The sequence below is a fragment of the Monoraphidium neglectum genome (genome assembly GCF_000611645.1).
Source record: "Monoraphidium neglectum strain SAG 48.87 unplaced genomic scaffold scaffold01122, whole genome shotgun sequence".
Classification (NCBI taxonomy): Eukaryota; Viridiplantae; Chlorophyta; class Chlorophyceae; order Sphaeropleales; family Selenastraceae; genus Monoraphidium; species Monoraphidium neglectum.
Genome location: NW_014012506.1, coordinates 1 through 13,808, shown reverse-complemented (window position 1 = coordinate 13,808; position 13,808 = coordinate 1). Strand labels below are relative to the sequence as shown.

Here is a 13,808-nt window from a genome sequence, read left to right as displayed (position 1 = left end):
GTGGTCGCCGCCGTTGCTACCTTGGCAGCCGCTGGCGCTGCTGCCGCCGCCGGCACCGCCGCCGGCTGCAGCGTCTCCAAGTGCCGATCCCGCTGCGCCGCTGCTGCCTGGTTCACTCGCCGCTGCAGCAATTGGTGTTGCGGCTGTTGCATCGCCGCCGCTGCTGCTGCTGCTGCTGCCGCCACTGCCGCTGCTGCCGCCGCCGCCGCCGCCGCCCCCATCTTCGACGCTCAGCGGGTCCGCCGGCGTCGCGCAGCCGCCTTCCGCGTCCAAGACGGCCAGGTAGTCGCTGCCCTCGATGCGCAGCGCGTACGACGGCGCGGCGCGCGCTGCGGGCACAAAGGCCTTGAGCGCCACAGGCATGAATGCGAGCCCGCCGCGCTCGTGGACCGTCAATGGGACACTACCGCCCGCCACACTCTCAAGGTAGAATACGGGGGGCTCGCACTGGTAGGGCCCGAATGCGCTCAGGTCTTCCGCCACATTGGCCAGGCGCGTCGGGGTGACACGCGCCCACGACACGATGAAACGCCACGCCTGGGTGCCGCTGGGCAGCAGCAGGCACTTTGCAAAGCCATAAGTGGCGGAATGGCCGCAGGTGCCCTGAGCAACGGGTAGAGAAAAGTGCTGGACGCCTCCCAGGCTGCTGGCGTCGTATACAGTGTCGGCCGATGTCGTGCGGAAGGCGGACTCGAGCCACTGGTCAGGCGCGTGCTGCCCCGAGGCGCGCGCCGCCACGGCCGCCAAGAGCAGGCCCACCGCTAGACCCACGCACTCAAAACATGCCATCTACTCCCAAACCCGATCACGACTAGGTAGCACTGTAGAACGCGGTCTTTGGCGGTCAGAACACAGCAATGCGGGTCGCGGAACGACCCAGCGGCCTCGTGACGGGTTTTAAGGTGGGTAATGTGATGTTACATATGAAATAAAATCTACCAGCCTGAGTTCGGCGCGTTTACACGCCTTGCCTCGGCCACTCGAACACTGAAGCATTGTCACGGCGCGCTTTACGGTTTGTATGTTGCTCGATGGACGAAAGGTTGTTGCCACGAAATTCATGTGTCTCTCGTTATCACTGCCGCCTTGGCATAGCCCGCTGCGTTACGTTCACCCAGGCAACCAACCGCCGCTTGGGCCGGTGTGGCAGCATGGCGGCGGTCTCTGTCCCGCTGCCCCAGTATCACACGAACCTGCGAGCGCCTCTCAACACAAAGGTGGGACCGGAGCCACATGCTAGGGTGCACCGCTCCGAGATCGTCAAGGTGCGCAGCCCCTCGCGCGTGCACCAAGGGGGGTCTGCATTCAGGACAGGTTGCTCCCAAGCAGCCTCACTAGCCCTGAGGTTTGGTCACTGATGGGGTGTTCACACATTCCGCTGACATAGCTCGGCTTTGAACACCACTTGATGCCAAGCGTGGCAACTAGCCAGTGTAGCCTCCATGCAGCTGCCAAACGTGATTATTGAGAGGCGATTGCCAGAAACGCACACACTCCCACAAGCCCTGCTGCCCTCGTCGTCACTTGCAGCCACCTTTGCTGCCCGTGCCCAGCCCCACTGCCCGGCTTCCTTTGGCGCTGGGCGTCCCCCGCAGGTGCGCCAGGGCCTCCCCGTGGAGATCAACCCCTCTGTAGGGTCCGGCTACAAAGTCATGGACTGGACCGAGTACTTTGGGCGCTTCAAGACGAGCGGCGAGTTCCCGGACTGCCTGGCCTGCGGGGGCAAGAACACCAAGGAGCACTACTTCACGCAGACCTGGTGAGGCGGCGCGGCGAGGCGCTTGCTTGGCTCAGGGGATCGGGAAGGCGTCAGCAGCATGAGGTGGCGGGCGCAACAGTCTACCTCAAATTTTGCCCTCATCATGAGGCAGCTCGAGCCCAGGGTCGGTAACAGCAAGGGCGGTAACAGAGCCGCGAGGGCGGCGTGCGCTGCCTGCGACATCCTCTTCATCCCCGCGTGCCTGCGGGCACGCCCCCCTGGCCGCCCCTCCCGCGCGCGTGGTGCAGGTGCCGCAGCAAGCGTGTCTGGGAGTGTGAGAGCGTCTGCCTGGACTGCCTGCAGTACAGCTTCAGGGCGTACCGCGACCCTGACTTCAAGACACCCGAGGAGTTCGAGAAGGAGAGATGGACCACGCTGGTCGCGGAGCAGGCGCAGGGGGCTTGAACGGCCCAAGGGGCAGGCAGGCATGGGGCTTGTCGCGGCGTGGTGCAGGGCCGCCGAGCGCTCATCCAGCGTACAGTTTGCGGTTGACATGCGTGCTTGTGCCAGCAGCCTGCCCAACATGTCCAGCGCTTCCAATTGAGCTGAGAGCTAATTCGATTAGTCAGTCAATCATCCGCCCTTGTAAGCTCTGCCTTACATCAGGGTGCTACTGCAACCTTGCAGAACAAAGAAAGCATGAGGCACCGCTTGCACCTCCAGCGCTTGGCTAGCCAGCCAGCAGCGAGCTTACATTTGATGCCCCCGTCTGGCCCATCACAGCCAACACCAGCCAAGGGTTGCAAGAACACAACATCCGCATGAAGCCGCAATGTCACACGCGCACTGCCCTCTTGCGCTCCTCCTCAAGTGCAGCGTGCTCCTTCTTCCTGAACTCAACAAAATCGGCGTAGGGCTTGGGGTGGTGCGCCCAGCAGGGCTTTGAGAAGAAGTCCTGGGGCAAAGGAAGACAGGGGTTTAAGGGGGGGGCGGGCAGGGGCACAACTGGTTGCGCAAAATTGTCCAGGGGCGCGGGGGGGGGGGCTGCTGCGGGTACGTAGGCAGCTAAACTGGTGCGAATGGGTTGCAAGAAGCAGCACCGGGAATCGCGCTACCCACTGTCGATGATTGCGGTCTAGTGCCAGGACCAGCTGCACAATGCACACACACTGTGTGCAGTTACAGTGCTGCCAAGCAAGCAAGCATTGCCGAGTGTGCAGCCACCGCAGCAAGCTATGCCGGCAGGGCGAATGCTCACGCCTCCAGGTCCCTTGAAATGAATGGCAAGCTGCTAAATTGCCACATGCCGGGGCAAAGCTTGGACCACCGAACACAAGCAGTGACTGGGGTTGGGGCCGAGCACTCACTTTGACTTTGGGGACGTGCTCCTGCACCAGCACCTTGCCTTGCTGCTTGCTGGCGCCGTTCTGCGCAAAGAAAGGTGGCATGGATCAGAACAGTGCTGCCAAAGAACGCCTCCGCAATTGATTTTGAGTGGGTTGTGAACGTATCAAGCCAGTGATGAATGGCACGACAGCACCCTGCTCATTTGCAGAATCAGACCCTTGCATTCCTGTGTCTCTTGAGCGAGCCGCTGTCCTTCACGCAAGCCCCACACACCTTGATGAGCAGCTCAGCCACCTCAGCATGGCCCATGTTGGTCGCCCAGTGCCATGGCCTGTCGCCCGCATTGTTGCTGGCGTCCACCTTGGCGCCCAGCCCCAGCAGGAGCTCCACGCCCTCCAACCAGCCGGCCCAGGCGGCGTTGTGCAGCGGCGTGTTGCCGGCGCCCTCCACCTCGTTGATGTCCTCGCCCGCGTCGACCAGGCGGACAATTTCTGCGCAGAAAGTGCATGTGTCACACATGCAATTCATACGATCTGGCAGTCGCAGGCCAGCGGCTGCAACCAAGGCAAGGCCCCAGCAACTGGAGGCGTCGGCCGCATTGGTGCGGCGGTCGAAAAGAGCGCCAGGCACTTGACCCGCGTGCCTGGGGGCTGACAGCAGCCCAGTGTGTAAAGAAGGGTACTGAAAGTCTTATTTTTCACAAGAAATCTAGACAATGCAGTTCCAAGCAGACGTGAGCAGCGCACCATCCTTGTTGCGGTTGAACACGGCGCGGTGAATCAGCATGCGGCCAACCAGCCCCTGACCGCGCACGTTGCCGCCGCCATCGGCCTTAACGCCTTGAGGTGCCTTCCAAGTGGGGAATGGGCCCTGAACGTTCTGCCAGAATGGGTTCTTCTCCATGTGGCAACGGCCGACTGGGATCCTCGGCAGGGACCCTGACGATCTCAACGGATCCGATTGATGTGTAATGGATGTAAAACTGTGTCACCGACTGCGCGTCTCGTTGCATCGAGTAGCGGTTCGGAGCATTGCCTCGAGCGAACGAACTCAGATTTACAGCAGCGCCCAAAGAGAAAAATGAGACATCGCAGCTGCTGAGAACTTATAACAGAGTTACGCTGTACACCTGCATGGCTGGGTGGCTGCAAGTCTGCATGGCAATCTTGCTGTGTCGGCCGAGGTCATGATGCCGGTCAAACCAGGACGCGAGCATTGACGCATGGCCACCAGGGGGAGGCGCACAAAAGCAAACATGATTGGGATCACCATGATTGGGGGTATTTTCGAATGTCAACAAACTTGCTTGCTTACAGCACTCATCCAGGGAGCTTGTGAGCCCAAACTTTGGCTCTGCTGGAGCCAGGTATCATGCAAAGAAGGTCCACGCTGCACAGACACACACGGCTCATCAATACGCATCTTCCTGTGTGTATGGTGTTGTAGCAGCACGGTATGTCCATCCAGGCTCGAAGACTGCAAAGCGCCAGGCGGCTCGAAGACTGCAAAGACCAGCTGTCTGATGCTGTCAGCTTTTCTTGTCTCCGCCCCGGGGTGCAAGCGACAATTTGTGTAACAATATGACACATAGTTCGCAGATTGAACAACTTATGCAACATGTGCACACCGCGAGGGACCCGCTGAAGTTCGCCGATGGTCCTGGTCTGTCCGCAGTTGCCGCAGCTCTGGCTGACTGACTTCAAATATGACCACGATAGGGTGTTGATCAATTGTAATTGTTTGTTTGGATAGATCTGCACAGTTGTATAGTGATCGTCGTCGGTCTCCGTGCTTTCTTGCTTCTACCGCCATTGCTCCCGCGCGCCGTCCTCCTCCTGGGCTGCTGCCACTTCCCTGAAAACACACGGAAATGATGAAACGTATGATATCAGCTTGGCTGGTCGTGGCGGTGGTGGCGGCAGGATTCGGTGAGGCCCGACCCCTGAGCATACCCCAAGGCCTGCAGCATCTGCAGGACTAGCAGCGGTCTGTCAGTCGAGCGAGGGACGCTCGCAACAGGGGCTGCATAAGCAAACTGTGCGCCGCAAGCATATCTCGCCAACACCCAGCCGCACATTTGCATGAGACTCTGCACAAACGCGCGCCCGCTGCGCCGCCGTGCCTACCCTCAAAACGCGCAGCCGCCCCCGCCCGCGCCGGCGTCCCCGAGCTGGACAACAGGCACGTGGTCTCTGAGCTGCTCGCCGGCTACCACAACATCCCCAACCTTGGCCTTGCGGTCATGAAGCCCAACCTCGACCTGCTCAACTACGGCGCCCCCGCCGCCAAGATGGGCGTGCCGATCTCGCCCAACCTGGACCTGCTCGCCTACGGCGTCAGCGCACCCAAAAAGCCGAACTACGCAGCCAAGATGTTCGCCCACGACGGCATCGACGCGATGACGCGCGCGTGGCAGTCGGCGGTCGACGCCGCGACGCAGCAGGGTGCTGTCAGCAAGAACGAGGGCACTTGGTCGATCAACGACATGGTCAAGGCGGTGAGCGCGCGTAAATGTTATGTTTGCAATAGACAGATGCAGTTGAATGGATTCGAATTTGATGCTGATTTCCTAATAAAGTTTTTGAGTGTGCTCTTATGTGAAGCCCGTGTGCTCAGTGTCGCACTGCAGCCCCTGGCAGATATCCCGGGAAAACCGAGACAAAGCTGCTTCTGCCAACGCGCTTGCTGCAACCCGGCTCCTCAACACCCTCACTCTGCAGCTGCAAAGCAACCTGAAGGAGATTGCGACCTACAACAGCACCAACGCTGCCATCGCCGCCGGCGCCAACGGCACGGACATCCCCACCACGACCGGCCTCGCGCCCGCCGGCCAGACGGCGCCGTCCTTCGGCGACTTTGCCAGCAGCCTCCTGTGCTCCAACGGCGCGAAGCTCGCCAACTGCTCGGGCATCAACCCCTGCAAGACCAAGCGCTGCGGCCCCGTCTCCATGTGCCTGGTCGACCAGTGCGGCGGCTGCAACGCGCGGTGCATTGGTTACACCGAGATCGGGTCGGGCGTCAACAAGCTCCTGAGCGTTGTTGGCATGAAGCCCCTCCTGCCGGGTGAGTTGCCGGGATGAAGGGGAATTTGATGGGAAAATGAACAGCAGTGTTGAGGGGCTGCAGGCTGCTTGGGACTGGGGATGGGAACCAATACAAGCCGGCAGATGGCAGGGGAGGTGGCACATATGCTTACAGGTGTCAAGCCAGGGCAGGTATCAGTATTGCATCGGCATGTTTGCGGGCGCAGACACTGGTTTCTGTGTCTTGCTGCATCGATGTGAGGGGCTGAATGATGGTAATTGCAACGCCCGCACCGCCTTGCCCACTGACGGCCAGCAGAACAGACAACCATCGGTCACACGTCCGCAGCCGCCCGCTCTTCCGGCCGCCGGCTGGCTCCTATCAGCTGCCTGAAGGGACCCCCGCTGAAAAATCCCCTCTCTGGCATGCCCCAGCACTCTCCTGACCAAACCCTGAACACAACCCAACAAACCCTGACATGCCAGGCAGCACCACTGCGCCGACGCCCAACCTGCCGCTGGTGGATAAGCTTGTCACTGGTGTCCAGGACCTGACAAAGTCGGTGCTGCCCAAGTGCGAAGCCAACACCATCACTGACATCGCGTCCCTCGGCTGCAAGGCCTGCCCCGAGGGCAGCATTGCGGCGGTTGGCGCCAAGGCGTGCACGGCTTGCGGCCGCGGCCAGTGAGTGCAGGGGACAGGCAGGACGGGCGGGACGGCTGGCCGTCCTCTGCACCGGGCGTCGTGCTGTTCAGTTGCTCTGATGTCCAAGCCGGCTGCCTGTGGGATGCTGTGAATGCAGACCTCACTTCTGAAGTGTGCAGCGCTTGACTTTGAGCAGCCGCGGCCGCAGCTTGTTGCACTTGCCAAAGATGCCAGCTCGCCTGGGCCTGTCTTGCCGCCCCACCACCCCACGCCTGGCGGTCTCCTCTCTCAGGTATGCTGACCTCAAGACTATTTCCTGCAAAGCCTGCACCCCCGGCACATTCTCCAAGAGCCCCACAGGCAGCAAGTTCTGCACCCCTTGCCCAGTCAACACGTGAGTGCTATGTTGCAGGGGTGGTGTTCTTATTTGTGCATCGCATTTAGTTTGGAATCCTGTGCGCCGAGGCCAGATTAGCACAACATATGCTGCAGCTCAGGCGATGGGCATTTGTACTGCTGCATGACGCTTGTTGTTGAGTCATGTTGGGTGGAGCCACGTGCTGACCGGTCTTGACCTCATGCATACACATGCATAAATGCATGTTTGCATGTGTGCGTGTGCCTATGCACACGCACGCTCACGTGCAAGTACACGCGTATGCACACATGCACTGCACATGTGCGTGCTCATACCAACATGTTCACACCCAGACCCTGGCCAACTGAACACACCCACCTCCAACTGCAGGTACATGCGCCTGTCTGGCCAGGGCAGTTGCTTGCCCTGCCCTGCCGGTCTTGGAACCAAGGGCATGAAGGGGCAGACAAAGTGCGTTGTGCAGGTTTAGAAGGCTGGCCACACATCACTTGCTTCGTTAGTGGAAACACACACCCATGCCAGGAGGCCTGGCAGCCTGCCATCTGCAGGCTTGCCTGACGGGCCGTATGCCGTCACACAGTCACAGGGCCCGTATGCCTCCAGCCAGCCCGCCGACCGATTGGGGCTCGCCCTCTGTGGGCCCGCCGGTTGTGGGGTAATGGAGTCTGCCGGCCGCTCATCCTTCCTCCGCTCATCAATTCAACATTACCTGCCTGCGGTTGTCCTCTCTTCATTCCTGTTCCGAGTGCGACGGCACATTTGTAAATGCCACAATTTCTGAGGGATGACACCGTATTTGCATGAACAGGACGTTGAAATGTACGCATGTGCACTTTGGGATGCATCTCGCACCCTGCCCTGGGGCCCCTGCTGTGTGTGAGATAAGCGGGGCAGCCGTGAACACGCTGAAGTTGATTGGCAGTCCAGTCAAGGGGTCATGAGTTGCACAAAATTGACTTCAAATCACTGACATGAGCAATGCAGCCCATTGGCCAGCCGGCAGCAGCTTTGAAGCATCCACACAGGCACAGGACACCGCACCAGTTCTGGCGCCTGAAGGCTGCTTATCGTGATGTAGATGCCAGGGGCTAGGGGCAAGTGTAGCATGACCCAAAGTTGACTGCCTTATAAAGCATCGATCAGGGTTCATGGGTCGCGCATAAAAAATGTATCAGGCTTCATGGGTCACGCTTGTCTTGCCCAGCCTTGGGGCATCCCCGCTGCATCCATCTGCCCTCCATGAGGGACAGCGGGTGTGCACTTGTCAGCCACCTGCCACTGAGCCACCCACCCGCAAGCCCCGGACGTCTTCCTGAGGGATCCAACAGGTTTGAAATAAATTTCTGGTGTCGTCCTATACACTTCCATGCCATCCTCTGCGGGCCCCCTCGTGCACATCCCAATCCGGTCCCACCTTCGTGCCGGCTCGTGTGTGTCCGCCTGTCTGCTACTTCACTTAGCTATAATACGCATGAATAACTCCAGTTGATTTATTCGTGAGCTTATTCAATGCAGTAGTACGATCTACAAGCCTAATACACCCTCGCCCTGCCTTCTCAGCACGCAAGCAGCAGCCATGGCGCGCTCTTTCGTCGCAGTGGTCGCCACCATCATCCTCATGGCTCACATGAGCTATGCAGGCACACTTCCCGGTGGGTACGCCTGTCAGCTGGTGGCGGGTTTGGATGTTTCCGTAAGCTGCCAGGTCCGAGCGAGCAGCGTGGGTGCCCGAAGGCCCAACCCGTCCTCCATGCTACCTTCCTACATCATAATCATGTGCTAGACTGACGCCTACCTCCGCTGCACCCCGCTGCCCAGCTCTTGCTGCTGGGCTCCACCCCTGACACGCTTGGCCACATCACCACCGCCCCTGTCGCTCGGCCCCATCCTCGCCTCCCTCACAGCCCCCGTCCCCAAGTTCAGCCTGCCAAACGCGACGGCCCTGATGGACGGCGCCAAGGCGTCGCTTCGCTCCAGCGTGCAGGCCATGGTGCTGAACCACCTCAAATTCAAGCCAGTCCTCTGCAAGAATGGCAAGCCCCTGGTGAGCCTCCCTCTCTGCATGCTCACCTGCCCTTGACCCTCCCTTGCGTGCACATTTGTGTGTGAGGCGCGTACACCGCGCAACGTGCAATGTGCAGCCCTCAGCGGATGCGCGTGCCAGCGCCCATAAGACACATGCCCTCGTGTGACGGCTGACTCTGCCCACCTCGCCATATCCGCTTTCTGCTGCTCTGCTGAGCGCAAAACCCGCCGGCCCCATCTGTTTTGCCACCGTCCTAGGTGACCTGTCTGTGGAATGTCTGTGAGGGCAAGTGCACAGGGGAGAACCAGCTCTGCGTGCCGGACTACTGCGGGTCGTGCGGCGCCACGTGAGCCTTTGGGTGGCTGCCAGGGAATGTCCAGGAGGGGTTGGGCTGTGTTGATCTGGGCCCTCTGCCCTGACCTTACCGGACACTGGCAGGCGCGCATTGCTGGCGCAGCGGCGGGACTGCTGCGAAATTACCGCCACCGGAATTGCCTCACCTCACGCACCTCGCTGTTCCTCCACCCACCCCCCTTGCCCCTCCCCAGGTGCGTCAACCTCACGCTCCCCGCCGTCAAGGTGCCCACCCTGCCCTCCTACACCATCAACCTCAACAAGTCGCTGCCCACAAAGACGATCCACCTCTGGAACGCCTCCAAGGTCCCCTCGTTCACCATCAACCTGCCGACCAAGAAAAAGATCATGCCCACCATCTCCATCAAGCTCGTGGGCAAGACCATCTCTGGCACCAAGACCCTGCCTGGCTTTGATGTCAAGGTGCCCGCCGCGGTCGCCAACAAGACTGCGGCGGCCGCGTCTGCGGCGTCTGCCGCCACCGGGCTGTTCAAGCTGCCCTCTCTCAAGCTGCCTGGCCTCGGCAACCTCACCAAGGCCCTGCCCTCGTTCGACGTGAGCTTGCGCGCGCCCGTGGTGCAAGTGTTGCCAACACTTAATGGGCAGAAGGCATCATGAGTGACTCATAGGTGAACCTTTGCGTCCCGCACACAAGAAAGGCAGGGACACTGGCCAGCACGCAACTCCCTCCTTACGCAATCGCCTGACTTGACCCCAACCTGTCCCACCTCCAGGACTTCTGCCTCAAGAACGAGGTCCTGAACATCACCATGATGACCGCCAACCCCAAGCTCTTTGCAGCCAACCCTCGCATTGCCTGCAGGCAGTGCCCCGTGGGCACCATCGCTCAGGGGCTGATGTGCACGGTGAGCACCTCGACTGGTCCCGTCCCAATGTCAACAGACCGCAAGGGCCGCCTCGATGATGCCTGTCTGGGTGGATGGGAGTAATCATGCGCGACTTTGGACATTGCACGGATCCTGTTTGGCTGAGGCGACCGCTCACTGACACGCCTCTCTCCTCCCGCTCTTCAACCCCGCAGAAGTGCCTGCCCGGCTTCTATGCCGACCGCGCCCTGGGCAAGTGCATCATCTGCGGCGCTGGGACCTACAACAACAAGATTGGCTCCAGCACCTGCGCGGTGAGCGCTGTTTGTGAGGATGATGGTTTGAAGCGCCGTCTTCTCCAGCCTGATCCACAGCACTTGTCTTGTGGCCGCCCGCCCTACCTCAGCCTGCTGCCACCTGGCGCCCTTGCTGCCACCTGGCGCCCTTTGAAGGAGCCCTGACTGTGGGGGCCGCCTGCTCATGCCCACTTCATTCCCCCGCAGCCCTGCCCCGTCAATCAATTCGCGCCACTACCGGGTGCCTTTGCGTGCATCAAGGTGAGGGGCCCACCAAGGGGCGCAAGGCCTGGCTGGCTCAGCGCACCACTCCTGCCTGAGTGGCCGAGGCAAGTCGGCAGCCCTCCCAACGCGCACGGCCAGGCTCCCTCCAACTCACAGACTGCGCAACCCACCTCCCTACCTGCTCCTCCCACAAACCCCAGTGCCCCAAGGGCTTCGAGTCCAACGGAACGGCCTCGATCAAGTGCAACTTCGTTGGGTTCGGCATGGTGTAAGGCTTTGTGTGACATGGGCGGACAATGAGCGCACCCAAAGCGAACCCCCTTGCACGCCGCGCTGCACAAGCACGGCCTGGTTGGCCGCCACCATCTGTGGCGCGCCAGCCTGGCGCATCCATAGCATGCCTGCCTGTGTGTGGCCCTGCTCCCACCACGTTAATGCATGTCGGGTTTGTCCCTCTGGGTAATTTGAGCGGTGTGTGAGCGGTTTACTCACCCTGTCCAAGAATCGATTCGGTCAACGATTCACAACTGTTTGTAACCGTTTGCCACCGCAACGACCATGCTAAGCACAAATGATGGACGTCTGCTGTGCCATCAAACGGGTGTGTGCGACCAGCAGCTCCGAGTTTCAAGAGCGCCATGAAAAGAACAGCGGACGCAAACGAGGCTGGCAAGGGCTGGCGCGCGCCACAGCTGCAGTGGCGGGAGCGCGCGCGTCGGCGGAAAAGGTGCCCTCCACGGCGCACAGAAACACACGAGTGTATCTACATTCACACTAACCTGACTGCACGCTGCTCACCCGTGTCCGAGCGCCGCCGCCGTCCCTGCACGCCCAAACAGACGCGAAAACACGCCGCCGCCGCCGCCGCCCCCCACTGCGCCCTGCTGCGGGTGCCGGCCGTACCGCGCCAGCAGCTGGTCGTAGCTGACGCCCTCCGCGCCGTCCCCAAACGCCGCGAGGCTGGGCTTGGAGGAGAGCAGCTGCCGCACAAAGTCTGAGATCATCTGTGGGGTGACGGCCTCGATCATTGCCACGTACTCGCGGCCGCTGATCCTGCAAGATCCAGGGATCAGAAAGCAACAAGGACACAAGTTGAGGGGAGCGCGAGCACGCGAGCTGCCATGATTGCTGGGGACCACGGGCAGGCGGCCGAGGACGAGATGAGGTGCGCAGCGCAGCGCAGGGCGGGGCCAGAGCGGGGCCGGTGCTGGGGGTGCATTTCGGGCGGGCCAGCCCCCACGGGGCCACGCCCCACAGCTCGATGACGCCCGCCAATCGCGTTCCCAGTTCCCAAACTGCCGCCGTCCGAGCCCCAATTTCCTGGCTGCCCCGGACCTGTCAACCCGCAACTGCCCCGGCCCTCCTCCGTTCCCTCGGCCTTTAGCGCACAAAAGCCCCCTCCCCCACCGCCAGCGCGCCCACCTATGCCCGTACGTGAGGAACTGCCGCCCAATGTCCTCCGCGCTCGCGCTCTTCGACTCCAGCGCGTTGTGTATGAGGCTCACGCTCATCTTCTTCGCCCGCTCGAGCTGCTCCTGCGGCGGCGGCGTCGCGAGCGCCTCCAGCTCGCGGCACATGACGTCCAGCATGGGCCGCGCCTGCTGCGGCTCGGACGAGGCCTGGATGCCCAGGAGGCCGCTGGAGTTGAAGGTGTTGGCAAACGCGGAGCAGGAGTGGACCTGCGGGCGCGGCGTCGGGCGTCATGAGGGCACCATCTTTGGGTGCCAGGAGCCACTGGGGCGGAGGTCGGAGGCGTGTCACTCGTTCGGGCCGTGGCCTTGACGCAGTGGCACCAGCAAAGCCGGCAAACTGACGTGGCGAGGGGCTGGTCAGCGGCCGCCGCCATCAGTGGAGGGGACCTGGGTTGATGCGCCCGCAGCACCCACCCAGTGGTATTGGTTGAGCACGCGCGTGTAGAGGCGGCTGTGCATGCCCTTGCCCGGGCCCCCGCTGCTGAAGCTGTTGCCGCCGCCCATGAGGTACGTCAGCACCGTCATCACAACAGAGCCCTGGCGGTTGTGGTGGGTGGGGCAAGGGGGTGGTTGGGGGTCACCCAGCTTGCGGTTGGTAGTGGCAGGGTGCTCTGGTTGCGGCAATCCATCCAAGAGCCGGGAGATGGCGCAGAAAGACCCCAGGGTATGGCTTTGAGCACAAGGAGCAAGGGAAGGGGGACTCATGGTGATGGCCTGCAGGGTCCCTTGTGCGCGACTCCATAGCAAGGCGACAGCCCACGGAACCTTGTGCGCGCACCCTCGTTGCAGGGGCCCAAACCGTCATTCTAGTGAGGGCACCGTCCCGGATCCGGGCCCAAACCACCCATCTTGATCCTCATCCCCGCCCCTGGTCTCCTTTGTTTCCCACCCATCCGTGGCCAGCACCCACCTGGATGTCCTGCCAGCCGCCCGCGTACTCAAACGCCAGTATCAGGTTTGCCTCAGGCGCCGACCCAGGGATCACCGCGTGGCAGCCCACGTACCGGCTGCCAGGCTCGGCCCCGCCGCCGCCGCCGCCGCCGCTGCTGCTGCCGCCGCTGGGAAGCGCCTCAAACATCGGCGCCGCCAGATCCACCAGCTGCCCGTGATCTATGCCCGCGCCCGCCAGCACGACGCGCGGCGCGAGGTACTGCCGCCGCATGAACCCCAGCAGTACGTCCGGCGTCAGGTGCTCCAGCGCGGCCGGGTCAGGGATCAGCGGCTTGGCCAGGCCGCCCTCGTACGCGCCGCGCACGAGCAACTCCGTCAGCATCGTCGTCTGCACGGCCGGCGACGACAACACCGCAGCGAGGCGGGCCTTCTGCTCCTCAACCTCGTAATCTTCAAAGGCCGGGTTGAGGACCGAGTCGGACAGCAGCTCGAGGGCCTGGGGCGTGTGGACGCCGAGGAAGTCGATGGTGTAGGACATCTGCTCGCGGGAGGCGTTGGCCATTATGTTAGCCCCCAGGAGCTCGACCTGGGGGCGAGGGGGGGGGGACAGCAAGGGGGAAGGG

The 13,808-nt window shown here is 61.9% G+C and overlaps 6 protein-coding genes across 6 annotated transcripts in view; 3 read left to right on the top strand and 3 right to left on the bottom strand.

Moving 5' to 3' along the window:
* The window catches only part of MNEG_6727 (hypothetical protein), a gene marked incomplete at both ends in the record, with an annotated part of 1,823 nt that extends 1,460 nt beyond the window's left edge, over positions 1 to 363 (bottom strand). The window contains one exon of the mRNA XM_014044804.1: positions 229 to 363. Within this exon, the coding sequence (XP_013900258.1) occupies positions 229 to 363 (135 nt within the window). The remainder of the gene's footprint in view (positions 1 to 228) is intronic.
* A 494-nt stretch (positions 364 to 857) lies between these two features.
* On the top strand, positions 858 to 2,164 carry MNEG_6726 (hypothetical protein; the record flags this gene model as incomplete). The annotated part of the gene is made up of 4 exons (XM_014044803.1): positions 858 to 902; positions 1,182 to 1,265; positions 1,596 to 1,759; positions 2,008 to 2,164. 4 exons carry the CDS (start codon positions 858 to 860, stop codon positions 2,162 to 2,164), a joined length of 450 nt encoding a protein of 149 aa, XP_013900257.1.
* Positions 2,165 to 2,534: 370 nt separating this feature from the next.
* MNEG_6725 (hypothetical protein) lies at positions 2,535 to 3,949 on the bottom strand (the record flags this gene model as incomplete). Its single annotated transcript, XM_014044802.1, has 4 exons — positions 2,535 to 2,654; positions 3,067 to 3,126; positions 3,320 to 3,537; positions 3,793 to 3,949. 4 exons carry the CDS (start codon positions 3,947 to 3,949, stop codon positions 2,535 to 2,537), a joined length of 555 nt encoding a protein of 184 aa, XP_013900256.1.
* Positions 3,950 to 4,916: 967 nt separating this feature from the next.
* On the top strand, positions 4,917 to 6,758 carry MNEG_6724 (hypothetical protein; the record flags this gene model as incomplete). The annotated part of the gene is made up of 4 exons (XM_014044801.1): positions 4,917 to 4,974; positions 5,188 to 5,543; positions 5,767 to 6,109; positions 6,556 to 6,758. 4 exons carry the CDS (start codon positions 4,917 to 4,919, stop codon positions 6,756 to 6,758), a joined length of 960 nt encoding a protein of 319 aa, XP_013900255.1.
* Positions 6,759 to 8,670: 1,912 nt separating this feature from the next.
* Positions 8,671 to 11,094, top strand: MNEG_6723 (hypothetical protein; the record flags this gene model as incomplete). Its single annotated transcript, XM_014044800.1, has 8 exons — positions 8,671 to 8,746; positions 8,999 to 9,138; positions 9,378 to 9,466; positions 9,669 to 10,029; positions 10,209 to 10,340; positions 10,517 to 10,615; positions 10,805 to 10,858; positions 11,023 to 11,094. 8 exons carry the CDS (start codon positions 8,671 to 8,673, stop codon positions 11,092 to 11,094), a joined length of 1,023 nt encoding a protein of 340 aa, XP_013900254.1.
* Positions 11,095 to 11,616: 522 nt separating this feature from the next.
* Positions 11,617 to 13,747, bottom strand: MNEG_6722 (processing peptidase alpha subunit; the record flags this gene model as incomplete). The annotated part of the gene is made up of 4 exons (XM_014044799.1): positions 11,617 to 11,875; positions 12,245 to 12,501; positions 12,709 to 12,831; positions 13,205 to 13,747. 4 exons carry the CDS (start codon positions 13,745 to 13,747, stop codon positions 11,617 to 11,619), a joined length of 1,182 nt encoding a protein of 393 aa, XP_013900253.1.
* Positions 13,748 to 13,808: the final 61 nt, after the last annotated feature.